Below are 18,676 nucleotides of genomic sequence, written 5' to 3'. Positions count from 1 at the left end.
GCGTGTGCCTATGTTGTACCGAAGCTGAGTTCCACTAGGTACAGCTAGGGTTCAGCATCATCTTGGGTACAACTCTCCTAAGTGCTCATCAAGACGAGTCGGATGACCAAAACAGCGTGTGCCTATGTTGTATAAAACCCGAGCTCCACTAGGTACTGCCAGGGTTCAGCATCAGCTATCTTGGGTACTGCTCTATCAAAAGTGATCATCATGACGAGTCGGATGTCCAACCCAGCGTGTGTCTACGTTGCACCAAATCTGAGTTCCGCTAGGTACTCAGCATCCGCTCTATCTTGGGTACTGCTCTCCCAAGTGCTCATCAAGACGTGTCGAATTACTAAAACAGCGTGTGCCTATGTTGCACCAAACCTGAGTTCCACTGGGTACTGCCAGGGTTCTGGGTCATTTTGTTGAGCTGCACGCCGACGTTGCAATTGGCGTGCAGTCGGCGTGCAGTTTCCATACAAGTCGCAGTCGGGTTGTAGTCCGTCTGTATCGGCCCTAAAGGGGGCCACTGATTAACAGTCCGCCGGACGGTATCGGCCTGTCAGTTGTTCGGAACTCTCAAAATTTTGTTGTAACTGATAGGCCGATACCGTCCGGCGGACTGTTAATCAGTGGGCCCCTTAAGTCACTGAAGTTTGTATTACATAATATGCTTATCTTTATTTATAATTGTGGCAGTTCCAAGGAATAGTAACACTAAAACTGTTTCTCGAACTGAAAGTACCCTTAAGTTTGCTAACACAACATGACTGATCGGTTCATCGGCGTCACAGAACGGAACATACGAGTAAATTGACCTCCGCAGTGAATATACAGCAACATTGAATGTTTCAGTATTCATAGAAACTTAATTGCTAAATTGGGAACCAACCGTGCGAAGCGCGATGGGTCAGAATCCCAGGTTTTAACCCACTTTTGTATTCATCATTGTTAGCACATTGTACATTAGCACGAATTTTAAGTCATAATTTTTCTAACAGATGGCGCTAGTAGTAATACAAAGTGTTATTCCTTTATTTTATTTTTTTAGGTTTATAAAATTATATTTTTATGTTTGATAACACATCTAGACATGAATTTAAATTACTATGTTAAATTTCAAACCTAACAGTGCGATAGTTTTTCCGTAAAGTGTACCACAAGAATGCATAGTTTGTCGAATAGTGATAGGGCTCGCTTCGCTCGCCCTAATTAACAAATTTCTTGCTTTAGTTATTTTTTACAGTTTATGCCATAGTTCTATTTTAACCTCCGACGCATATGTCTGACGCCAAAGTCTGTCTGTGTATGATTGCCTGTCTGACTGTCTGTCTCTCTGTGGCATCGTAACTCTCCAACGGATGGCCCGATTTCGATGTAGTTATTTGGCGTGAAAGCGAGTTTTCTTGTGGTGGTTCTTAGCTATGTCTCTATATATCTATTCATAGAAACCGATCTAGCAGTTTGAAGAGTATCACCTCTTTTCCAAAATAATCTTCGGTTGTGTTTTAATTCATCACCACCCGTTGCGAATTGTCTACTTTTCGCACTTGTATCGTAATGTACTATTAAACGATAGGTACTTTTCTTTATAATTTAAAAAATTAAGGTCTAATCTTTAAAACTAGTGTCTCTGACACCTATAGACCTCACGAGAATAACTTAAAAGTGAATAAATGCATGGCTCCCGCCATTTTGAAATATTTTCAAAAACAGAATCGACAATAAAAACCTATTAAATCATCAAACCTCACAAAATTTCAGGAGAATCGGTTGGTAATTGCGACCTGTAGAGAATATTACATACGGACACTAAAGCAATTTTTTTGCACAAGCTTTAACGTAGACCTTCGCGAACGCTTGGTCAAAAAACCATAAATGTTCCGATATGGTTGTATTGCAGGCACCATACGATATCCCAGAAGAAGCACTGGTGGCCTAGCGGTAAGAGCGTACGACTTTCAATCCGGAGGTCGCGGGTTCAAACCCCGGCTCGTACCAATGAGTTTTTCGGAACTTATGTACGAAATATCATTTGATATTTACCAGTCGCTTTTCGGTGAAGGAAAACATCGTGAGGAAACCGGAGTAATCCTGATAAGGTCTAGTTTACCCTCTGGGTTGGAAGGTCAGATGGCAGTTGCTTTCGTAATAACTAGTACCTACGCCAATTCTTGGGATTACTTCCCAATCGGACCCCAGACTCTCATGAGCTGTGGCAAAATGCCGGGACAACGCGAGGAAAATGAAGATGATACGATATCCCAGAAAAAAATATGGTTGTCTGTAAAGTAGGTTTACGGACGATAATTTTGCGTGATAACGTCATAAGAAAACATTGATGAAAACTTGCCGTTACCATGGAGATCTGTCCACAACGTTACCACGGAGATCTGTCCACAACGTGACACTTCTTCGTGCATGCTACCGGTGTTCATCGATTTATAAGACGTTATCACGTCAAAAAGTACAGAATACTGCATCGCTCGCGTTATGCCTCCGGCCTAAATCCACGATGGAAATAACTTACTGTCGCCCTATCAGTGCGACTCCTGATCTCGCCCCATCGCCACCGATCCCTGCCCTACCGAGTTGACGTGGGAATCGAGATTAAGGTAACTTTGTTTTTTTTTATTTATAGATGGTCAAGCAATTCTTGCCAGTAGAATAAGGCGCGAAATTAAAATTTTGCTGTGAGACGATATTCCTTCGCGCCTACATTTTTTAAATTTGTCGCCGTTTTCTACTGACAAGATCTGCTTGACCATCTATACATACCTAATCGTGTTGAACTGTAGGTACATATACCTACCTACATTTGCAAGTTACGGAAATCTTCAAATTTTTGGAAAAGGTTACGGAGATTTTAATGGAGCTCAAAAGTCAGCTAAGTAATAGAAAAAAATTAAAAATTACGTTACTTACTTCGCTGGCTCAGCGATCCGAAGTGGATCTTGGCCTCCGACACAAGATTTCGCCATTCGTTCCTATCCTGTGCGATCTGACGCCATTCAGCCGCACGTATGCCACACAGGTCTTTCTGGACCTCGTCGATCCATCGAAAAAGAAAATACCTCGGCGAACTAAATTTAAACTATTTTACCAAATTATTAAACAACAAAATTGTGGTAAATTATTCCGCTTTTCTTTTGTTTTTCATATTATTGCAATACTATGAAACACTCATAAATTTTGTACAATATTTTAGTAAACATTTTAAAAACAGATACATAATATAATTAATTATATTTATGTCTACCTACAACAAAATACATGGAAAAGTTATTTATTTATCAACAAGCAATGAATCTATGTATAAAACTTTTTATAAAAAAAAACAATACTAATGATTAAAACTAAACTTAATTTTTATTTTTCCTTTTATTTCATTTTTTTAATTCAACCCCCTAATTCTGAAAGGAGTTGAAAGTTTTTTTAATACCTAAGTAATATTTTCTCGGACGATATCGTTAATGAAAACTAGTTATACATAGTATATTAAGCTTTCAATATCATATGTAATGTGCAAATATGATTTCCGATTTCGGGGTCACGTTGGGATCTCGGGCCAAGTTAAAATTGCAAAACTTTATTTATTTTGTGGTTTTAGGACAGTTAATTTAAAATAGTTTTCTAATAACGTAAATGAGCCAGTGCTAGACACTGTTCTAGTAGTTGCCACCTTCAATCTTTAGAGTTCCACAGACCCGACGCCGCTGAAAAAGCCGCTCCCATACAATGGCATAACTTTGAATGTATGGCGGCGTCTAGGTGCGTGCGTGCCTCTTTATTCCAAGTAATAGAGGAGACAAACCAAGAGTCAACTATTGGAAATGGAAAATTGACAATTATTAGGGCGTTTATCTTATTCATTTTTAGGGTTCCGTAACTTTTCCGTCGCAAAAATTGCAAAGACGTAACAGAATATTTCTACTGCCTGTTTAATTAATGAGATATAGGTACATTATATACTCATACTCATACTCATCGGTAATATAGAGCCAGAAACCTTTTTGCATATCCAAATGTTCGCACCTATCACGGTTCAAACGCACCCACGTACCGAGCAATAGAATTACTAAATAACTTCATAGCTACAGTCCAAAACGCAGACATATTCGCAGACAAGTGGCCGTCCCTACAACGTAGTATCAGGATTTTTTTAAACTTTACCTATGTTATTTAATATCAGATTCTTTTTTTTATCTCTATGTAACTTAGTAATACATAATATGTATGTTCAATTATAAAGATAAGTGTGTAATACAATAAGTGTACCTACTAATTTTATGATACTGACTGATACTGACAACATATGTACCTAATTAACAGTATAAGGTGGTTCGCCTAGGTTACTCAAAACTTAACTCTCGCTAGATGGCACTTTTGCAAAATTTCAGGTTTTATTTTTTTGTGAAATGGTCATGGTATTTGTATACTTAAAAGTATGTTTCGCGCACTCTTTAAATAAATATTGAACTATTAAAATAAACATTGAATACTTCATTGTGCAAAAACCACCTTTTTAATTCGACGGAGTGTTGCTGTCACGCTTTTTCCTACTATTACTCACACATGCAAACAGTGTTTCCGTGATCCTTGTAGTAGACAATTTCACACAACGTAAGTATGTTGCAATAGCGTAACGGTATGTTCGTGGAAATACGTGCAAGAGGATTGGGGTTCAAGACTGGTGCGAGTAGGTAATTTCTTTTTGTTTATTTTAGTCTTTTTGTGTTATCTTACCTTTAAACGAGCAATTATTATATATATATTTTTATTTATATATTTGGATGATATCAGAAACGGCTCTAACGATTTCAATGAAATTTGCTATAAGGGGTTGGATCTCTTAGCTAGGTCTGATCTGTGAGAAAACGCGCATTTTTGAGTTTTTATATGTTTTCTAAGCTTTGGTCGGTCTCCCAGATATTCAATCTCTTCTTCCTCGCGTGGGGTCCGCTTGGCATCTAATCCCAGAATTGGCATGGGCACTAGTTTTTACGAAAGCGACTGCCCTGACCTTCCAACCCAGAGAGTTAACTTATTGGGATTAGTCCAGTTTCCTCACATTGTTTTCTTTCACCGAAAAATAGGTATCGGTATATAAATAGGTTTCGGTAAATAGGTATCAAATGATATTTCGTACCAAATATCATTGGTACGAGCTGGGGTTAGAACCCGCGACCTCCGGATTGCAAGTCGCACGCGCTTTCCGCTAGGCCACCACCGCTCCCCCAGATATTCAGTATTAGTTGGTATTAGGGTATGTGCGGAAAGAGAAGAGTCGTAGAATGTATGGGCTCCCCTACATTTCAAGACTCTTCTCTTTCCGCACAGACTCTATCAATAAATTACTTTATCAACGTTTTAAAAAAAAATATTCAATACCTGATTTTCACAGCTTTTAGGGTTCCGTACCCAAAGGGTAAAACGGGACCCTATTACTAAGACTCCGCTGTCCGTCCGTCCGTCCGTCTGTATGTCACTAGGCTGTATCTCACGAACCGTGATAGCTAGACAGTTGAAATTTTCACAGATGATGTATTTCTGTTGCCGCTATAACAACAAATACTAAAAACAGAATAAAATAAAGATTTAAGTGGGGCTCCCATACAACAAACGTGATTTTTGACCGAAGTTAAGCAACGTCGGGCGGGGTCAGTACTTGGATGGGTGACCCTTTTTTATAGATAATGGTACGGAACCCTTCGTTTGCGAGTCCGACTCGCACTTGGCCGGTTTTACCTAAAATAAAATGAAAACATTTATTTAAGTATTTTTTTTATTTTGAATTCAAGTACAAGTACATTTTTTTCATATTTGTTATCCGTAGTAGTCCCTGTACCTGAAAGAAATATAATATCATGAATCATGATAGGAAAAAATCTCTGATGTAATAGGAAGAAAGATGATGCAACAATATGGATTCTAATAATGTTATAATCGAGTTATAATTTACTTACCTGGTAGTAACTGTAATTGTGTTCTTCATTCATGGACAAAAAATCCATTATTTTCAACCACAGGAAATATTATACATTTCTTTTTTATTGCAGTGAGGATGTCCTGATTGTAAAAATCAAAGAGATTAGGTAGAGTACAATTTCTAATTATCTTTGTAAAAAATAAACAAATACGCGTAGTCATTCGCTTTTTGAAAATAAGAAAAATTAAATAAACATATAAAAAAAAAACAATACGAAATTTAGGTGTAAAAAAATTACAAAAAGTTATATCCCAGCATACAATGCTGGGGATCGAACCGGGAACTTTCCGATTGAAAGCAAAAAAGCGACTGCTTGCAAAACACGCCATGATAGTTCTTAGCTAAGCTGACGAATTTCGGGTACTTATTCTCGCTTCAGTCAATTAAGTACCTGTCAACAAAATTGCACTAAACATGACGGCACTCCAAATTCGCGCCGTGGTCAGCCCGGCAACGTCGGAAATAGTATGGCAACGTCGCAAATGTATCTGTACACGACATTTGTGACACACACATACGTAAAATTGATGAAAATTTAACTATGATTATTGCATGATTTCTGTATGAAACATTGTTTTCCTATTAATTTCGCGCAAACGAATATTCGAAAGTAGATAAATGCGGAAATATTTATGTACTAATAGTGTGTAGTGACTTAATGCAATGCGATTGAATTTTGTATGAAAATCGAACCACCATAAGTGCCTTGGCTGGAGCTGTAAACTTATACATAGTGTTTGAATAAAGAATAAAGAATAAAGAATATCGGCGGTTGAATTACTTGAATTCGGCGAGCCAAATTGGTATTTGCGTCCGCACCTGATTCGATCGGGCAATTGAATCGGATTGGCGAAAAATTGACTAATCTGTATACGCCTTTAAAGTTCGAGTCGGGCAAATAATATTTATTGGAAAAATTCCCTTAAGAATCATTCTGAGTGGAGACTTGCATTAAATTCTCATGTAAGTTTCAGAAATTTCGCAAGAATATTTCTGCATTTTTGAGAATATTCTACAACTTCCACTTTGCTATTTCCACGTTACGGCGGCGGCCATAGGTGGGAACGAAAGGTCCGATCGCTGTGTCTCGCTCCAACCTATGGTTGTCGCCGCCGCCGTCGCAAGTCGCGCAATGTCGTGGCCGAGCCGTTAACACCGTTAATCAAACGTCCATCAGAACGGACAGCAGATAACGTGTACATTTTAATGAACGCTGTTAGCTATCAGGAATCACTGACACTCGAGATTAGATTGCGGCTTTTCAAGTTTAGGGATCGCGGGGAACCTAATTTATTTTAACACATTTAGGGCCAAGAACCCGACTGTCGGGTACACTGTTCGTAGCGGCTACGCGCCCCATAGCATACGGCGAAGACGTGGCTGGGCATTTTCATTTAACTTGTACCTTAAAGCGCGACTTAAGTCGTGTTTCAGTAACGTCTAACCGTTACATTCCTGACAAAATGTATGGGATTTGACATTGACCGTCAGTTTTGTAACGATTGCTGACCGGCCGTTAAAGGTGCACAGTTAAGTGAAAATGCCCGGCTAACTACGAGCGTAACCTGTAGTGGCAATGAATGTGTTAAGAAAACGAGGGTTTTTTTTTTGTTATGAATGGGTGGCAACCGAGCAGACAATTCGCCTGATGGTAAGCGATTGCCACCGCCTATGGACACCTGTAACACCTGAGACCCCTGTAAGTGCGTTGCCGGCATTTAAGATGGGAGTACTCTCTTTTCTTGAAGGTGGTATCGATAATATCGTTCTACATACAAAAACCACCTCTTTCATGATATTTCAGTTTTATTACACAAATAAATCAACCAGTATGTCAGTTTCAGTTTCAGTTTTACCATCACTTAAGGATGACTCACGTTAGACCGGACCGTGCCCGGGCCGAGGCGTCTGACATGTCATTTTCTATGACGGCTGATCGGTGATCACGTGGTGCTTCCCATAGAAAACGGAGCGTTTATTATACTTATTACCGAGTAATGTATCTACTCATGTGGTAGGTATTATATTTTTTCTTAGTTTCGTTCACTGTAGAAAAATACACGTGAGGTCTCCTTATACCCCCCCCCCCCCCTCCCCCAACGAACGTGATTTGTCGTGATTTTTTCGTGACCCCCCTCCCCCCTATCGGACCTCGCGTGATTTGTGCACAAGCCCTAGGATTCTAAATCGTAAATCTTCAGCTGAACAGTGGACACTTTGTATTTTTAGTTTGTTTTAATTTTCAGGAAAACCATAATGCGAGCATAGAACAAAAATGAAGCTACTCCTCCTAGCGATCGTCACGGCTGTCTCCTGTACTGATGTCACCTTTATCCAACATCTTAATGACGTCACCACCAAGTTCAATGCTGCGGCTGCTGAGATTGCCTGGGAGTCGTCTTTGGATCCAGGGAATACTGAACTGCCTCTGAGGTGAGTTATAGTTTAATAAATAAATAATAAAATAAACATTGGGGACATCTTACACAGATCGACCTAGCCCCAGTGACGATAGATAAATACATACATAGAAAACAACCAACTCAGGAACAAATAGGTAGGTATATCTGAGGTGTTCATCACACAAATAAATGCCCTTACCGGGATTCGATCCCAGGACCATCGGCTTCGCAGGCAGGGTCACTACCCACTAGGTCAGACCGATCGTCAAAGGACTGTCTCATTTCAAACATAGACAGAGAGAATCATACTATCTTTGTCTTACACTTAAAATGATGAGTATGATTTTACTGACAAATTTAGTTTGACCAACTTAGTGTAGAGAGATTCTTTAAAAACATTTGCGCATATAGTGAAGAGTAAAGAGTGACAGAGACAGCACTAGTGCTCTTTCTGTTGCGAGGGACAGAGACAGCACGTGTGACCCTCCTAGCGATCGTCACAGCTGTCTCCTGCACGGATGTCACCTTCATTCGGCACCTGAACGACGTCATCGTTACGTGGGAGTCGTTCTTGGATCCTGGCAATGCTGAACTTTCCCTTAACTGGAAGAGGTCTCTTAAAGGCATATCGCCTTTGTACTAATGACGAATGTTATTTTTCCTGTTGTGTTTTGATTTTACTACTACTAAGTATTACAATTACATCACCTATACCTACCTACCTATTTATTCTATTGAAATTACATTACCTACCTTTCGGCACACTACATGTATCGGCACTACCCGTTCAAGGTTGTAAGTACTTAACTTTCCTGCTACCCAAAGGTTGTCTGGAAGAGATCGCTTTTTAGCGATAAGACCGCCTGTCGTTACCTAGTCTTAAGCTTGTATTTCACTTTTTGTGTTTTTTTGAAGTGAAAACTTCTTTAGCGGCGCTTAGCACTTTTTGTGATGAGGAAAAAATTTTAAACTCGCGACAGGTAAGATTCGTAAGACGTGACGTCACGTGTCCGTCACAATGTCATTGAGTTTTTCTTTATTGATTTAAATGCCATCTAGTGAGTTTCCATCTAACTGACAGTGACTACGAGTGATGAGTACTAACAGTGATGTGCTTAGGGGTTTCAAATAATGCGACGAAATAACGCTAGATGGCGTTAACCTCAATTATACATAGTGCTGCAGACATTTTGCACTAGATGGCGCTGTTATTAATATTTTGAGTTTTTTTTTAACTTTATGGTGCAACAAAGGATATTTACTTACTTAAGTCACATATTATTTGAATGTCGCAGTTCTAATACAAAATATTTCCTTTTAAATAGGTCTGCCAACTACCAACGCCAGCGGATCGCTTGGGAAGGGAGAAGCTGCGCAAGTTTGTCCGCTTTGGAGAGGAGTCAGTTGCTCAACGGAACCGAGAGGAGGATGGTGTATTTGTTCTGTAGGGGCCCGACGTTCACGATAGATGAAGCTATGTACGTTTTTTAAAAAATATTTAAGACTAGCGGCTAGAGGATGACTCACGCTAGACTGGGCCGGGCCCGGGCCGAGGCGTCCGCATGTCATTTTCTATGACGCCTGATTGGTGATCGCGTGGTGCTGTCCATAGAAAACGAAGCGCCGGAAACTCCAGCCCGGTCTAGTGTGAGTCATCCTTTATTTGCTCCGCTATTTATGAGTTGAGAAATGTGAACTGTGTGAGAGGGGGGGGGGGGGTATTCCCCCTTTTCCTCTCTCTCTTCCTTTTAGCAAATATTTATACACAATTTGATGTATATTAAAAATGACTATGTGAAAATACTATACTGAAAATGTATTTTCAGGAAAATCAACAAATTGTATGAACACCTCCAATCCATATACTCTGACGCTAAAGTGTGTATTCCTTTCGACAAAGCTGAACTACCCACTGATCTGGCGGGAGTGGAAGCCGCCATCTTGGAATACATCGCGACTGTCAAACGAGTTCTGAATGTGAAGTCAGAAGGAGTGTCTAGGTAAGTTACATTATTATACCCTCCTTGAGTTCCATGACCCTGGACAGGCGTGGCCCACTCCGCGATTTCGTCGCGTCGCTACAAGTACATGCGGCCATAGATATAAGTAAGGCAAGAGTGCTCACTCCATACATCTCAATCTCAACAACATAAAACTTTCCGGTCGGTGCTACCATCTATTGTCACTTGACAGTACTACTACTACTACATAAAGTACTGATAATTCCGCTACTCGATGCTAGATGTCGACTATGAAAATACTAATATTTGTGGTGCCAAAACTGATGTATGAAGTGAGCACTCTTGTCTTACTTATATTTCTCTATGATGCGGCCCACACCAATTTTGGTACTGCTAGTAGTTGCCGCACTTGCCGCGCATCGCTACGGAACGGACGCCTGCTTTCGCTTGCGCCACCTTGCGGTCATATCTGTCTTAATAGACGCGTTTTGTAGAGAGTGAACCTTCTGTACCTAGTAGTACTATTACTCGTATGTATTCTGTGCCCTGGATGGGCTTAAAACCAGCCAAGCGTACGGTAAGCGGTCTTCTCACTCTTGCAACTCCAGTGACTGGAGTCCAGTCATGTGTAGCAGTAATAATTGATTCTGTCATTAGCATATCATTCTTCTAGAACACAATTTAATCCATCTATCTATTATTTTTTCCAGAGCTGCAAAACTGGCAGTAAACGAGAAAGCCGAGACCTCTCTCTGTTTGAACGGCGACGCCGATTTCGATAAAATGATGAAGTTCTCGAGGGACGAGGAGGTGTTGCGGTGGTTGTGGATATCCTGGCGGGAGAAGGTGGGGCCGCCTATGAAGGAGCCGTATAGGGAACTGGTAGATGTAGAGAATAGAGCTGCTAAACGGAATGGTAAATTTTATGGTTTTAAGACCTACTAATGGTTCCCTATTTTCCCAACCAATGTTTAAAGACATATACAAAGAGCGCTGCTGGTGCCCTAGCGGTAAGAGCGTGCGACTTTCAATCCGGAGGTCGCGGGTTCAAACCCCGGCTCGTACCAATGAGTTTTTCGGAAGTTATGTACGAAATATCATTTGATATTGACCAGTCGTTTTTCGGTGAAGGAAAACATCGTGGGGAAAACGGACTAATCTTAATAAGGCCTAGTTTCCCCTTTGGGCTGGAAGGTCAGATGGCAGTCGCTTTCGTAAATACTAGTGCCTACGTCAATTCTTGGGATTAGTTGTCAAGCGGACCCCAGGCTCCCATGAACCGTGGCAAAATGCCGGGATAACGCGAGGAAGAAGAATATATCTGCTGGTTAGACCTAGCTAGCTTGGTTGATAATAAAAACTTGCATTTTCAGGTTACACAGACATTGGCGCCACCTGGCGTGACGAGTCAGAAGTAACAGACCTACGACTGATCTGCCGCCGTCTCTACAACCATGTGAAACCATTGTATTCCCTTCTACATGGCGTCGCGAGATACTACTTGAGGAAGAAGTATGGAGATGTAGTGCCGGAGAGAGGAGCTATACCTGCTCATTTACTTGGTATGGTTATACATTTTTATTATTATACCTATAGTTAATGAGTAATGAAAAACCATTGTATTCCCTACGTGGCGTCGCGAGATACTATTTGAGGAAGAAGTATGGAGATATAGTGCCAGAGAGAGGGACTATATCTGCTCATTTCCTAGGTAATCTTCTTTTGAATTGAATTTTTTTTTTCTAGAGGATCATACCCACCCAACCATTTTGTATTTTTTTTATACCCCTCCATCGTGACCGCCCGTAGTATTATAACAGTGTAAAAAGTAACTAGGGACTGACGCCTTTGATGTTTGCGTAAATGCTGACACCGCACAAGAACAGTAGGGTTGTCACAGACTAACACAAACATACCAAACATGTCAAATAAGACACGCTAGCCCTGTAAGTAGTACCGAGCTACTAACAATGGCGATGTATGCAGCACGGGTGCGCGCGACTCAACCCTCGCCCCTCGCACCCCGCACGATTGCCCTGTCTAGACGGCTTCGTCGATTGACTGTATTGTTTTATAGAATGTGGTATTATTATGCCAAGATGCTTTACAGCAGGATCCTACTCTCTACCAATACCTATGTTTACTTCTTTGTTTTAATTTCAGGCAATCTATGGGCCCAGAATTGGGAGTCGATTGCTGATCTCATCCTGCCTCAGACCATCGACCTCGACAAAAGCATTAAAAATACTAACTGGACAACTGTGGACATGGTATGTCAATAAAGTACCTATTAGGTATTTTCGAAGCTAGCGTTTAGCGTCAAGATCTTCGAGGCGTGCACTTTCGAAGTCGTTGAGACCAGTGTTGATCGCAGTTTGCCAGTCCGATCTCCGAGTTGCAAGCTCTCCAAAATCTCGGCACAAGCCCTCCTACACATACACTTACGACTCAAATGGCGAGCTTCACTGCATGGCCTGCGGCCGAAACTTTAAAACAAAACTCGGTTTCGCAAGCCACGTTTGAGCCCATGCACGTCAGAATTTACTGATTAGGTACCTGAATTGTCCGGGTATCGCCGTCGACAGATACGTCTGGAAGGACGTCATCATCATCATCATCATTCGGTATTTACTGAAATACTCCCTACGATCATTATGTATGTTTCCCACCGACCGGTTGGAGTCGGGCCGCGCCGGAGCGCATTTTCAATATGTATGGCAAAGCGATGGAGTCCGTACGAAGTCGTTCGCGTCCGCGAGGAGCCGACCGTCTTGCCGCCGTACAAATCGCTGGCGCAATATTACAAAGTTCTATGTTACATTTTCAAGATAGTTGAAATTCGACTTAATGTCACTATGACAATGTTCATATTTCAGTTCGATAAAAGTGAAACATAGAACCCTGTAATATTGGGCCAGCTAAATGTAAAATGCGCTCCGACTCCGCTCGTTTAGTGGGAATCGTACTTTATAAACGAGAAAGCATATTTTCTGTATATCTGTTAGTGGTTGGGCAACATAAAAAATAATGAGATATTTATGTACCTATTTGAAAAATGTATAAATATATAAATTAATTAGTACTTAATAGGTAATTTAATTTAATTATTAATTACCTATTTATTATATTGTAAAATGACCTGTAAAATACTAAATTTTATTAATACATATCTGAATTTGAATCTGAATCTGTAGGGCTAATTTTAAGATGGTCGGCTCTTTATCATTTGTCACCATGCCTGTCACGTTCTAACAAATATTATGTAAGTGCGAAAGTGACACATGGCATGACAGGTCATAAAAATGCGACCATGATACAGGGGCTGAATCTTCACGCTTTTATACCTAAATATATGATAAGCGATAAATGTTAGAACTACCCGAAAATGTACAAATTGTTTATTTACATTTATTTAAATACCTAAAGATACAGAGTATAATTCAATGTTTCAGGTAAAACACGCCGAGGATTTCTACCAATCACTGGGGCTGCCCGCCATGACAGATACGTTTTGGCGCGAATCTGTATTCGAACGGAGGAGCCCAAACACGCGCTGTCACGGCACCGCGGCGGACATGTTCCAAGATGGCGACTTCCGGTATTGCCAGTTCCAACATTTTATTTAGAGACTTTTGTAGGATTTGTTACATTGTTTAGTTGAGTTACATGAATGTATGGACCATTATGAAATCTGAAATAAATGTTTTTTTTAATATTAAGTATAACATTTCTAGAGTTAGAACAAGAGACGTATGCAATGGTTTAAATAGCACACGCAGTGCAAGTGTTACTTTAAACGTCAAACTTCTATGAAATTATGACGTATAAATAACACTTGCAGTGCGTATGCTATCAAAATCGTTGCAGACTTTTCTCGGTCCATCTCTACGACAGTGTTTTGGTATTAGGTATGGTGAAGTTAAGTTAAGTTTCCCACGACCTTAAGTTTGGAAAAATCGCACTTTTTTTCTGTTTTTCAGGCTGTTGTATTGTTCAGGGTCAACCGCTGAAGATTTGTACGTCATTCATCATGAATTGGGCCACATTCAGTACTACATGGCGTATCAAAACCAACCTGGTATTTTTAGGGTGAGTGTTTTATTACGAGACTTTTCAAACAATGTATTACCTTTAAAAATTAATGAAGTAGGAGGTTGATTCAAATTTAACAATTCAACGACCTGTCTGGCTTAGTGGGTAGTGACCCTGCCTACGAAGCCGATGGTCCTGGCGGCGTAGCACGGTCGCGTTTTTATCCCTTGTCACCATGCCTGTCACGTTCTAACGAGTTTGTAAGTGCGAAAGGGACGCGCATAGTGATAGACGATAAAAATGGAACCGTGCTGCGCCCACTGGATTCGAACCCCGGTAAGGGCATTTGTTTGTGTGATGACACAAGTATTTGTTCCCGAATCATGGTTGTTTTTCTATGTATTTAAGTAATTTATATATTATATATTTATATCTTTGTCTAAGTATCCACAACACAAGCCATCTTGAGTTTACCGTGGGGCTTAGTCAATTTGTGTAAAAAATGTTCTATAATATTTATTTATTACTACTAATACCTTTAAACGAGCAATTCTTGTTTATTTATATATTTCGGGGATCTCGGAAACGGCTCTAACGATTTCGATGAAATTTGCTATATGGGGGTTTTCAGGGGCGATAAATCGATCTAGCAAGGTCTTATCTCTGGACAAACGCGCATTTTTGATTTTTTATATGTTTTCCGATACATGTGCATAATTGTTTTCCATCGTATTTTCTCGGAAACGTTCGTATTTGTCATGCTACTTCAGTACTTTTTGTACCGAGACTAACTGAAAAAGCAAGACACGTTCGTACGTTTCCGTGAAAAAACGATGGAAAATAATTATGCACTCTGTACTCAATATATTCTATTTTCCAGCAAGCGAACTCAGCTCTACACGAAACAATCGGAGACACCATCATGTACGGTGTACTAACCCCACAACACCTCTACCGTCTCGGCCTAATCAACGACTCTATGCTTTTCATCAACCCTAAACCATCCATTGAAGAAGAAACCTTGTCATCTAAAGAACACGTTCGAAATTCATTTGACTCAACAAATGAAGCTCCATCAACCAATGAAGAAGAGACTCTAACATCTAAAGAAGAGATTCCAAATTCCTTTGACTCATTTGAAGATGCAAACTGGGGCGTAACTACAGATGATGTGTTACTTCTAAAGCAAGCTTTAAACAAGATACCACAGATACCATTTTCGCTTGTCATAGATGAGTATAGATGGAGGTATTTCGAAGGGGATTTGAAGGATGATCTGAATGAGGAGTTTTGGGAGTTGGTGATGGAGCTGCAAGGGATAGCGCCGCCGGAGAAGAGGGGTGAGGAGGGTTTCGATGCTGGGGCTAAATATCATGTCCCTGATAACACACCATTTATAAGGTACTAAGTTATTATAACCATTATTCTCATACTCAAGCATCCTTCTCATTCCATTCCAAAGTGTGTTACTACACTATGCTGTCTCTTGTCAAGCTTAATACGGAATATTACGCAAAACTCTGCGTAGAGGGCGTCACTAACTCAATCACATGGCCTACCGTGAAACACGACAATCGAAAGTTCGGTTTCTGCCTCTCTATCACTCTTGCTCATTCGATCGATAGAGAGGCAGATAAAGAAATTTCGATTTTCGCGTTTCGCGGTAAGCCACCTGTAAACAAACCGCCTTGATGCATCAACTTGCCAAAAAACTATTTAAGGCGTATTATGTATAAGTTACTCTATGGTTTACTAAACAAATTAGTGCTGCACTCTGGCGGCAGAACATTGCATTAATACTCCCTATTATAGTGAGATCCTTAGTTTAATTTCCATTAGAATTTTTCAGTTGTTTCGTCTTGATTTCTTCATCATGCAGAACGAAGTCATAGGTGTATATTTAAGGTGTTTGTCATATAACAAAACTATTTTTGCCAAGAAAGTAGTCAGCTCTATTAGGTAATACCAGTATTTGTACTTCTGTCACCTTATTTAATCCATTTTATTGTGCCCGAAGTCGGACTGGAACCGATGTCTTCATAATTCGCGGTTTACTCCATAACCTAAATAAATATAAATAAACAACTCGGGTCACAGCGTCACCCGTCCATATTGACTACTTATATGCGACCATTTTGGTCTTGATTATTTTCAGATACTTCCTAAGCAGTTTTCTTCAACACCAACTATTTGAAAGCCTCTGCAAAGCTGCTGTCTTTGGCCGAGTCGGAGCTAAGGAGGATATACCGAATACCATACCGATGAACAGGTGTGATATCTACGGGTCTAAGTCTGCTGGAAAACTGTTGAGGTGAGTAGCTTAAAGGTTCTCGAGTGGCGATACATCCCCCACAAGGTGGACTGACGACCTGGTAAAGGTCGCGGGAGTCCGCTGGATGCGGGTGGCGCAAGACCGGTCATTGTGGCACTCTTTGGGGGAGGCCTATGTCCAGCAGTGGACGTCCTCTGGCTGATATGATGATGATGATGATGAGTAGCTTACACTAGGCGCTCTTTGATGAAGGAACTCCTCGAAAAGGAATGGGGCTAATGGCTAATCCCAAAAAGTTCTAGTATAGTGAGGAAGGACCCCCGACGGGCCCGAGACATGTCGCCAATAGCGACTAAAAATTCAAGTGACTGAAACCGTTGTCGTCTAAACAGTTTAAAATATGTCTCACGAAAGTTTAATTTCGAGTTCTAGTATAGTTTTCCCCAAAGCTTAGAGGATCAACGGAGGCAGCATGGTTCCTTTTTTATCGCCTGTCACTATGCCCGTCACTTTCGCACTTACATACTTGTTAGAACGTGACAGGCATGGTGACAGGCGATAAAAATGCGACCGTGCTACCGCCGCAAGTAGAGTTAGGCCAAGAAAAGTCTGCAGCGATGTTGATAGCCCATGCAGTGCAAGTGTTATTCTAAACGTCAAACATCTATGAAATTGTGACGTATGAATAACACTTGCACTGCGTGGGCTATCAAAATCGCTGCAGACTTTTCTTGGTCTAACTCTAGCACGCTTACGTAAAAAAAAACTTCTCATTTCAGAGAACTAATGTCAAGAGGCCATTCTCAAAATTATCAAGAAATACTCCAAGCCACGCTCGGCACAGACGTCATCTCCTCAGCAGCGCTCGAGCGATACTACCGCCCTCTGTACGCGTTGCTGGTTAAACATGTACGCGCGCATCGCATCCCCATTGGCTGGTAGCCGACCAATCAACGTTTGAATAAATAGATCGGACTTAATTAGGCAAAAATAATTACAAAAAAGTATACAGAATAAAGTAGTTTTTACTCATTTTGCAATTTGAATGATTATTTTTATCATAAATAATATATAGAAGGGAGTTTTGACTGATTGATTAGACCTAACACATTTAAAAGTTGTTTACAGAAACTAAATAAATAATGTCTATGAAAAAATAATTATATAATAAAACTGATTTAAAACTGCCTTTCCGATTCCTTATTACCTATCACACGCAATTCGATTTGATATCGTCTTGGGTCGTCCCATTCGTTTTTCGTCAAGTTCTTAAATTAGTCCTATTCTGCTTTCGTCACTGAAACATTGCGGTACATTGAAAGCCACCGACGATTGTGACGAATGTAGAATGAGTGACGAAAGCAGAATAGGACTAATTTAAGAACTTTACGAAAAATGAATGGGACGACCCAAGACGATACCTTCGATTTGGTGAAGTTAAATATGTGTTTGGGAAAGAAATATCTACGTAATTTTATACGTAGCTCTGAAAAACAAAAGAGTTCGAAATAAAAGATCCTAATATAAATTAACAATAAATACACTTTATTAACCTAAATTGTTCTTAAATAGTGCTTAACATTCTCAATCAAACAAATAACAGAAAAAAGGTGAACTTAAGACATTAAGAAAATAAATACATGCTTCACAATAATTTATTTAAAGCCTTATTTCCGAATAAATATTTACACAAGAATAAATGGTAATTATGTACAACCAAAGAGAATTTGAAATAGAGAGTTACTGTCATGGTAAATTATGTAGCTAGCTACGGTACCTACATGTACTGCCATCTTTTGACAGAAGATTAAAACTGTTAGAACGCCATTTGACTTTGATCATTATTCTTTCACTGATATGTGTTAACTTGTTAAATATTATTATTAACGCCATCTACCTACTCGAGAGTAGGCTGAAGGTTATGACGCCATAGCTCGAAAAGATTGCACCATACCTTTGGCATATAGTCGAGTAGATTAATATTAATTAACATTTAATAAGCTAACACATATCAGTGAAAGAATAAGGATCAAAG

General features: G+C 40.1%; 2 protein-coding genes across 2 annotated transcripts in view; both read left to right on the top strand.

Annotated features, from left to right (window-relative positions):
- Window positions 1–18,676, top strand: part of LOC134802742 (probable chitinase 2) — a 317,146-nt gene that overhangs the window by 161,798 nt on the left and 136,672 nt on the right. The window lies entirely within an intron of this gene.
- LOC134802731 (angiotensin-converting enzyme-like) lies at window positions 2,468–17,668 on the top strand. The gene is made up of 12 exons (XM_063775396.1): window positions 2,468–2,600; window positions 8,221–8,407; window positions 9,702–9,854; window positions 10,203–10,376; window positions 11,048–11,253; window positions 11,711–11,899; window positions 12,501–12,607; window positions 13,790–13,935; window positions 14,318–14,426; window positions 15,250–15,770; window positions 16,525–16,680; window positions 17,421–17,668. The coding sequence occupies exons 2-12, from the start codon at window positions 8,250–8,252 to the stop codon at window positions 17,581–17,583; spliced, it is 2,082 nt and encodes a 693-aa protein (XP_063631466.1). The 5' UTR covers window positions 2,468–2,600; window positions 8,221–8,249; the 3' UTR covers window positions 17,584–17,668.

This window comes from Cydia splendana, chromosome 25 (assembly GCF_910591565.1).
Source record: "Cydia splendana chromosome 25, ilCydSple1.2, whole genome shotgun sequence".
NCBI lineage: Eukaryota > Metazoa > Arthropoda > Insecta > Lepidoptera > Tortricidae > Cydia > Cydia splendana.
The sequence above is the reverse complement of the archived record's forward strand: the minus strand, read 5'-3'. Positions and strand labels throughout refer to the sequence as shown.